This window comes from Lissotriton helveticus, chromosome 4_1 (assembly GCF_964261635.1).
Source record: "Lissotriton helveticus chromosome 4_1, aLisHel1.1, whole genome shotgun sequence".
NCBI lineage: Eukaryota > Metazoa > Chordata > Amphibia > Caudata > Salamandridae > Lissotriton > Lissotriton helveticus.
The window spans coordinates 1,893,879,855-1,893,889,973 of record NC_136063.1 but is presented as its reverse complement, the minus strand read 5'-3'; the positions used below and the strand labels follow the sequence as shown (position 1 = coordinate 1,893,889,973).

At 41.6% G+C, this 10,119-nt stretch overlaps 1 protein-coding gene across 1 annotated transcript in view; it reads left to right on the top strand.

Moving 5' to 3' along the window:
• The first annotated feature begins 991 nt into the window (after positions 1–991).
• LOC144827739 (protein FAM162B-like) overlaps positions 992–10,119 on the top strand; it is a 115,364-nt gene continuing 106,236 nt past the window's right edge. The window contains exon 1 of the mRNA XM_078685950.1: positions 992–1,340. Coding sequence (XP_078542076.1) covers positions 1,160–1,340 — 181 coding nt within the window. The 5' untranslated portion in view covers positions 992–1,159. The remainder of the gene's footprint in view (positions 1,341–10,119) is intronic.

The window sequence follows — 10,119 nt, the reverse complement described above, 5'->3', positions numbered from 1 at the left end:
AAGGGTGTCGAAATGTAAGCAGGAGATAGCATCCGTGCCCCAAATTTAAACCACACATATGCATTAGTCATTGACGACAACATTTTCGTATATCCAGTCTGTAACTGAACCCCGCCTCGCTCTCTCTTACCTCCTCGTTCGACAATTATTATTTTAAGGGCTTAATGCGTGGCCAGAGGTTTCTGTAAAAGCTTTAAATAAGTGTGACGTTTCGGTTTTTCGCTACTACACATATTCAGGAAAATTTGTATTTTTGAGTGAGTAAAACTTTTGGGTCAATGACGTGATTGTTGTGCATAGAAGATGTCCAGTAATCGAGGAGTAAGTTCCATAAGATGGTTAGTTATCTTAGTTGAAGGTAAGTGATGAGCTCCAATATTAAGCCCGTAGCTTACATCTTAGGATAGCCTTTATGATAGGCTCATACTGGCTGAGCAGCAGGTATAACAATGACACGTCTGCTTACGACAGACACCTTCTGCTGGGGCATCAGATGACTAACCTGCAAAACTTGGAAGGGAGTAATATTTGCCAAATAAGTAAAAATATTTCCCTGAACGTCTTTCCTCCTTCCGTACTCAGGTTAAGCTCCCAATACAGCATACACAATATAACACACATCTCCGCTCCACAGACACAGTAAATATAGTATGAATATTCCACTGTTTAATATAATGGACTGACTGGATGATCTGAAACCTAAACAATGTTTGCTTTTAACTCATTTTTATTTAAACATAAATTTCAAAAAACTGGTTCTATGCCTGTTTCCAGGCAAGGTCGTTTTATTGGCCAATAAAGGAAGTTCAGATGAAAAAAGCATGAAAGCTATGGGTGGACAACTTGCAGAACAGCCGGCAGTACGGGTAAAGCTGTGATTACGACAGTCAGCTTAATTGCGTTCGGGCAATTCCATGAACACTCCTTTCAGCATACAATGGGGTTGGAACACAATTGCTCTTGTCACTATGACTAAGGACAAATTGAAACTATACCCGGAAGTGCACGCACTGCGCATGAAAGTCTTGTAACGTATTAGTTCCTGTTGAATCACTTGTAACTTTTCATGTGGATTCAAGAGACACAGCAACGCTACTGCTGACCTGGCCAATTACCAAAACAGTATCAGCAAGATTTGTGTTTCGGATGCGAAGAGACGATGTTGGGATTTCGCCTAATCACATATAAAGCTCTTGTCACAAGAGCGCTGAATACAGCATCACAGCAATGGCCACAAGGCAGGCAGGCGCAACACGTTTTAAAAACGGCAAGGAGGACCTTTTGCCATGAAGCAAATCCGACGGAAGGAAAAAAAGGCCACTTGCAGCCGACATATTCAGGTGAGAAAAGAACATTTCACGTACATTAGTCGTCTATAGTGGGTGCTGAAATAGATACATATTACGGCATCTATTTTGAAAGTCGAGAAGAACAGCATTTTAGTATTTACTGTGGTGCATACTATACTTCAATATTTAATTCTGAATTCACTAGGTGTAAAATGTAAAAAAAAGAAAAACATAATATAAACGTCACCTTTGTAGAAATCTCGCTCTGTGCTCCCAGGACTTGTTTGCAATGAGAGATGCTGACAGCTGCAAAAGTGTCAGTTATTTTTTTACCACGTTTAAAACGAGATGAAGTGTACTGTTTATTACTGTATTGGAAACCTAACACAATTCAGTGATGCGATTACACGTCTGTAACACATACTTTTCTGCCTTGTACGATGCAATAACTATAAACAAAGTATGAAGTAGCAGTTAGTACATTAGTACATTGAAGCAAATGTTCAAGGCCACTCATTTACATCTGCATTATAGATGTCTTTAAGAATATCTTCACCCTATATTGGTGGCACTTCCTTGAGGACATACAAACCTCATTCTTCCAGTTGGGCGAATACCTACTCCCATTAATCTGCTTTAGTCACCCATCTGGAAAACAATTAGCAGCAAATCCCGATGATAGAGGCAATTATTAGCGTGTATGAAATCTGTCTTATCCTTTACAGTTCACAGAGTTGGTATGTTAAACTTCTCAGCCTTTGGGTGGTCTTCCCCCAAATGTTTGGCCATATTCCTTCATTCTTTTTGATGTTGTTTTTGTGGCCTTAGCCTTCTGCTATCTTTATCTCTGCTGACCTTTGCTATAATACTTGTGCTCTCTCCTTTAAACTTGATGAAATTGGCTTACACACAATTTGCACATTTAATTTACTTGTAAATCCCTAGTAAAGTGATACTACATGTGCCCAGGTTCTCTAAATTAAACACTACTAGTGGGCCTGCAGCCCTCATTGTGCCATCCACGTAAGTAGTCCTTTTAAACATGTCTCAGTCCTGCAATTGTAGCATGTATGTGCAGTTTTTAACTGCCATTTTGACCTGGCAAAAATACCTTTGCCAGGCCTAAACCTACTTCTTTAATAAATATGTCACCCTGACTGTAGGCACTGAACTGTCCATAGAGCACGGTGCAGTGTATCTAAAAATGTTGTAATGTACTTTCAGCTTTTAAATGTCTAAGCAGTTAAAAACAGTATTTTTCAATACTGAAAGACCTACCTCTCCCATGGGTTAACATTGAGTTAACTTATTACGGTTAATAAGTGATCACTTTCAGTTGGGAGCAGGTGAGAATGTTGAGTTTGGTGTCTAAGGAATTGTAATTTAAAACCCTTGGACTTAGTCACAAATCTGAAAGTGCCACTTTTTGAAAGCTGGTATCTTCTTTTCCCAATTGTTAAACAAAGAGTATGCAGTTCCTCTTATTAACTAAGGGTAATATTAGGAACAGCATACTCTTTGTTTAGTAGACATATAGATGGGAACGGATGTACTGGACTTTGAATTGCTCTTGTCCCGCTCTTGTTGATGATTTTCTTATCCCAACCATTTGGTGCCTGTATCCTTGGTCATATGGCTAGGTGTAGTTGGCCTTTGTGTTTTCCTGCTAAACAGTGCAACAGAGGGGGAATAGGTGTTGGCATGTTGGGCCATCTCTGACTTGATGAGGAGGAAAAGCTGTCTGCTGCCGGCATTTGCCATATGGACTATCGCCCCATAGAAATGAAGGGGAAAATACGTTAAAAATGTTGAATGAAAGTTCTCAAAATTGTTAACATTTATAAACATACCAAACATTCTAAAAAATATTATAAAAATGTAAATCAATTGTATGAAATGAATAATAGTATAACGTATATATAGTTATTTGATATATACTGGAAAAACGTATTTTAAAATTATGGTCAAACTATTATATGAAACAATTTAATTATTGTAAAAAAGGTTTAAATAACAAAAAAAATCAGGATAATATACATTATACAATACTATTTAAATATTATTTACATTCTTATTTCAGAATAAAACATAATAAAAACGTTTTTATTTATTAATCTATATTGTTTTCCTTTTATATATAACTATAAAATGATAATATATACTTTAAGGGCCTTACTACAAGTACGGCCGTCCTGGGATCGCCATACTCACGATGGTGGCACTACCACCGCGGTCAGCCCCCTGTTTTAAGAGCGCGGTGGTCGGACCCCCAGCAGCCTGCTACAACATCAGGATCCTGGATCCGGTGCTGACTGTGTTGGAAATGAGAAGGAATGGAGGCGGGCTGTTCCTGGCCCCACCATCCATATTAGGACTTGCACTTACCAAGCCTTTTCATGACAGTGCTCCTGTCAAGAAAAAGTTGGCAGAAGGGCAAGGAGGGGGCCCCTAGCAGGCCCCAGAGAAAATCTGCCTATGGGGAGGGGTGAATGGTGCGCAAGATGTGCCCTCCACAAGTGCATGGTCATGTGTGCACTGTGTGGCTTGCATGACATGGTGGATGCCACCCAGTGCACGGACAAGCATACAGTGGTGACAGCTGGAGTACACTGTGAATGCTCTTTTATGAGCCTAACAAAATTCCCTGGTGAGGCACTAAGGGCCTTATTACAAAAGTGGAAGTCAAACAATATTATGATTACAGAGCTAGTCTAGCAGTGTTGTGTCGGCAGTGCCACAGCAGTAGAATGTTTAGGCTTATAGAAAGAGTCTGAAGCCCATGTCTCTGCTGTGGCAGTGCCACTTTCATGTCGGTGCACTGTGTACCATGCACCAACATGCAAGCCACAGTCCCAGAGCGGCAGTGCCGTGCATGGCACATAGTACACACACAAAAGCGCAAGCAGATGGTGGCACAGCCCCCCATAGGCAAATTCACCCTGGGCCCCTTTTGAGCCTTTCCACCGACCTCTTCATGGCAGGGTCCTGCCATGAAAAGGTTGGTGGAAAGGCACATCGTGATTAGCATGATGGTGTAGTCATCGGCATCGCCACAACTGATCACCTCTTTCACCACAGCCACCCTGTCAGGGTCCTTGTGGTGGGGGTGGTCTTGCCTCTGGCTTTTGGCGGTTCGACCGCCAACCTCTTAATCAGGTGGTCACACTGCTGAGGAGAAGGGGGTCACACTGCTACCGTGGGTATGGTAGTTTTGGTACTGCCTTACTTGTAATCAGGCCCTAAGTGAAATTCGGTCCCAGATATCCACTTCCATCTGTAATATACAAATAAGCATTCACCAGTAACATGTCTGTATATGCAGAGGGAGAAAATTGGATTGAAAAAAAGCAGACCTCGTGCATGACAGTAATTGCCATGCATAGTTTTTCTGTGTCTGGAGAGATAGATCCTGGTGTATCAGATCCAAAGAACAGGATATAAAAAGATCAACAGTAAATAATTCTTGCAAAGCAAACATTTTTATAGCATAATCAGCGTCAAGGGCTTACTTGAATGAAGCAACTATCCGGAAATGCTTGGGTCTACCATCTAGCATGAGAAATCATGAGCAGGAAAAATGTGTTTGGTAAACATGGATGTGCTACCATAGTGTGGATCAGTGGGACATTCAAGCCCATAATCACCATCATAATGCCTGTTCAGGACAAAATCCATAGAAGTGTTGTGTGAGAAATTACAATATTATTTGTGGTTAGTGACTGGCCAACCGAAGGAATATTCACAAATCTTATTAGGGTGAACCTTTAAAGTCACTTAATTAACTTGAGCTCAACTCATATCTATGGCACAAAGGTGATAGGCTTAACATAGGGTGATGTGTAAATTATGTATGCAGCACCAAAACCATAAATAAATCAAAATACCAAATAATCCCAAACCAAATTATAAAAATAGAGTGAAAGTTAATAGACAGAATGATGTACAAATGAGAAAATTACATAAAGAGAACTGGATATATGCATTTTTAAAGTTTAAAGTGGAAATAATGCCAAAAAGCACTAAGCGGCAGTGGTAGGCTATGTTCGCAGTAGACTCAGACTCAGGTTGACTACGATGATCTTGAGTCAGATACACAACCAGGTTCACCCTGGATAAAGACTTTATCTTCTGACTTAGGTTTTTTAAGTCCTGGAGTCTAGAAGAAAAGCTTTCAAATATTTCTAAACTTTCTTCTGGTTTTCAAACACCAACAGAAGACACTTCTAAATCCCCCTAGAACCACAGGGGAGTCACTTAGAGATTCACAAAATGTAGGATAGAGACCAAAAGCTGGGTCCAGTCTAGGTCTACATGGTCAGCTGAGTATGTTCAGCTACACAGGAGGACAGCCAACTGACCCTTGGAGTCCACTTCTTTGTCCAGCTTACAGGAGGGAGGTGGTCCAGTCCTTCAGAGCTCTTCTCAGGTAATAGATAGAAGGCCAAGTCCTCTTCTAATCTTCCACATACCCAGAAAGTGTTCTGAAGAGGGTGCTTGGGATGACATAGTTACTTGTCCCCAGTTATTGGGTGGGGGTGACGCCTAGTGCCTTCCCAACCAAATGGATAAAAGTTCCCAGGAGGAATTCTACTCACATATGTAGCAGTTTAAATTTACCTTGTAGCAAATGTGGGATGAAACAGGGACAGTGGTTGGAAAATGGTGAATAAATACTCAGAAATGGGTGGAGTTAAGGGAAAAATAAAGATGCATTTGCGAGGCGCTGACAAAACAAAACACTGTCACAAGAGATAAGACCATTACAATTCTTAAAATACAGTCTTAAGTTACTACAGCCCTAAATACATCATAACAGGTCTAACTATACTCAAAATGTAAACAAAGGTTAAAATGACATTATGGTTGGGTAATGTAATAACATCTTAGTTTGCATTAAAAAGACCTTACAAATGTACCGAAAAAAGCAACCTGAAAGAGGCATTGCAGTCAGATGAAAATTGCAGTTGAACTATACTGTTTTAAATGAAAAAACCTCTGAAATTTCTAGTCACAGTTATCTCAAGTGACTAACACTCATCCCGAAAGTAACTATAAATCGCTCCCCTAACATGCACAGTATTGTCATCAGTTATGGTATTTTAGATGATGCAGTGAACTTATCAATGGTGCAATAGAATATGTAATGACAATATAATATTTGAGGTCATAAGCAGTTCATCACCGGGAGCAAATCCAACGCTGGCCCTGCATTCAAACCCCTCGCTGGCAGACAAACTCATGCCACACGCCTTGCATGGCATTGGGTGGCAGGCAGGTCAGCCACTGCGCCCAACCCCCATTGGGTCCCATTCCTCCCTCTGCACCTGAGCCATCGGCAGCTGGGGATGTTGATTGCAGAGACTAAAGTTTATTTAAAATGTATTACATTTACTGACTTTGTCAGAGGAACAGAACACAAAAATGTAACAAGTGGGCCTATTGCATTTATGAAGTAGTCATGATATCAACATATTTAAAGCACATGCATTGTTGTTGTTAAAAAATGACCATTAACTACATCGAAATGTACTTCTTAATAATTCACTTAGTGCAATGTTTAATAAAAGTGATTGTCATAAAAAGTGTAATACATTTTGAATAAAAAAACACCAACCGTCTTTGAGTCTTTTTTTAAACATTTTTCATGCTCCAATGTGCAGCCATACAACCCACCACAAGGGGGTTCTGCACTCCAACTGAAGGACATGAAGCTCCAGCTAGGAGTGCACTAACTAATACGGCAATCACCCTTGGGTCATGGATTTATTGACCTAAGAGACAATGGGCTATATGTGAGACAGTTTTGCAGCTCACAAATTGCAATGTTTTTGCGACTCACAATTTGCGATTCACAAAACAGAATGTACTAAAGTGTCTCTGACACATATAGAGATTCTCAATGGGGACGCAGATGACTTGATTCATCAATATTAATTGGGAATAGGCTACAATCACAAGGCTGGTGGCCTTCTGGAGACAGCATACCACCCTGTTTTCATTTATTAAGGGCAGGCAGTCCTTGGGCAGCTGTAACACCTTCAGCTTAACTCGTGGGTGTTTTTGGGCCCACATAAAAGATGAGATTGCTTGTTCCAGTTTTGTTTAAAAAAGCAAGCTAATAGCTTGCAAGGCATGTAAAGGAATGAAAATAGGACCAACTGTAAAATTTACATTTTAATCAGGGCAGTCCGACTAATCCATACTAATATTATAAAGAGACAGCCCAAACCTTTGAGGCGGGTAATCTCAGTAACCACAGCACCAATCACAACACCCAATACAGCATTGGAAAGGGCAGTTGCAGCAGAAGGACATAGGCTATGCAGACGGCCACCATATTTTTTTTGCAGAGTTTTATATAGCGCAAACTGAATCAGGTATCAGAGCGCCTTACATAGCGCCAGTTACGTTACATGAGGACACACATTCATTTTTATTAGGCACGGGAAGATTAAGTGATTTGCCAAGAATCACAGGATGTTTGGCGGCGTTACCAAGACTCGAACCCAGATCCCCAGGTCCGAGGTCGAGCGCCTTAGCCGTTAGTCCAACTCCTCTATACATTTAAAAGGTAAAAGAACCGTGCCAGCAAAGTAGTCCCTTGTGGGCGTGTCTGCGTTGTGCTGTGGGAGTGGGCTGGGGGTGTGACTAATGCTGGGGGCGTGTGGTACGGCCATCACATCGTGGGCTGTGGGCGTGCTCTGGGGGCGTGACAAATGCTGGGGGTGTGTGTCCGCCCTACATGCCATGTGAGTCGTACATACAAGCGCCAATTACGTTGCTGCGCAGCATCAAGGGGCACACTGGGGGCGTGACACGCTGGGGGCGTGAGAAACGCTGGAGCGTGTGTCCGTCCTTCATGCCATGTGAACACAATTGCGCCGCACCAAGGGGCACGCTGGGGGCGTGTGCTACGTTCCGCCCTTCATGCCATGTGGGTCGTACATTAATCAGAAGATCGTCTGCTGTGGCCGTGTGCTGGGGGCGTGACAAACGCGTTCACCTGGAGGCCTGGTAAGTAATGTTACTGCAGCCTCTCCTGCGTGCTGTTACTGAGCTCTCTCATTCAACGAAATTAAACGCGCCTGATAACATCAACCAGGGCTGCAGCTGGGCCTCAAGCGGTAGAACCCACGCCTGCTAACATCAAACAGGCCTGCATCTGGGCCTCAAGCGGGGGAACACGCAAATGAGCGTGTCTGCGGGGCCAATTACTGCACCCTCTCCTACTCGCGGTCACTCAACTCTCTCATTAAAAGGATTTACCCGTGGCTGATAACTCTCTCATTCAACAACATTACACGCACTTGCTAACATCAACCAGGGCTGTAGCCGGGCTCAGGCGGCAGATCACTACACCAATTACACGCGCCTGCTAACATCAACCAGGGCTGCAGCTGGGCCTCCTCCGTCCCTATTCTAATGAAACAAAAAATTTTGTCTACCGTGAGATTTTAAAATAAATTGCCCTTGCCAAATACACACATTACACACATCTATTTCATACCCGGACAACGTCGGGACGGGCTGCTAGTAATTGATAAAGGTAGGCATCTCCATATTTCCAGCAAATTGAAAACCTTTCCCAACAAAGGTTTAAAATTATTGAATAAAACTTCCTCTGTCTCCTCTGAATAAAAAAAACCGTAAATATCTTTTTGTACCTCTCTGTAGTTTTAGTTCAGAACTGATGGGAGGACATCTGGGGATTTTTTTTAACAGTAGTCTACATTTGTTTGAGACATTCATTTCATGGACCCCTATATTCATGAAGGTTTTAAATACTGCAAGGCCCTATTAATATTAAGAGTGGTTGAGGTTAGGAATAGGGCCATGTTGTCTGCAAATAACTTATTATAGTGCCCATAAGCAAGGAAGATTGAATATTTATATCCTGGAAAATAAACTTGCCCAAAGACTCAATGAAAAGGGCACATAATAAGTAGAAATACAACAGCCTTGATGGGTATCTTGATTTGAGGTTTGAGTATATACTCATAGTAGAGACATCTAGGATCACTGGAACTATTAAAAGGACTTCAGCTGATTCTAGAGGATATCATTGTTCAGGCCAATCTTGTGTGTCCCCAATTTGTATACTCAGTGTTATTTATGCCCTAGGTCCATGATATATTGTTTCTGACAACTATGTTCTCAATGACCATCCTATGGAAGTCTATGTCATTGCTCGATTTAGCGCATTGTCAGTTTTGTTTAGGATCTCTGACATTGGATGTCACTGCCCTGTGACAATCCATCCTTTCATTTTTCTTGAGGTCATGCCTATGTAATGCAGTGTGCACTCATTCGAGTAGATCACATCATTAGAGTAGCAATTTATATGGTTTTGTTGTTCCAAGTGAGTGGCCATACCAAGGACTTTCGTGCGCTCCAACGTTACGCATACAATGCACTGTCCACAAGGGTAATGGCCTGTTACCCTAGGAATGTCCCCAGGGTATTTTGATTATGGGGAATGGTGTTCATCATCTGGTATGAACTAGGATGCTCCTGAGACTCCTGTTTCTTTTAAATTAAAAAAGGGGTTTCTCAAAGGATAGCTGGATGCATGTTTGTACACCCTAGTGTTTAGTGATAACTTTTATCAGTTGGTTTGAGAAATTGCTTTATGTGCTTACCCAAATGAGGGCTTTCTTTTCCTCCTCTTATCGTCTGTTAATAAGGTCTTTTTATGATTATGTGTGCTCTCTTCTTGGCTTTTTGGATCATTTGTTTTGGATAAGGTTGATGTATTATTTTGCTCTGAGTGTCTCTGTTCAGTAATCAAGAATGTCTGAACAGTTGCACCCGATGTTGAGGTATTTTCCTA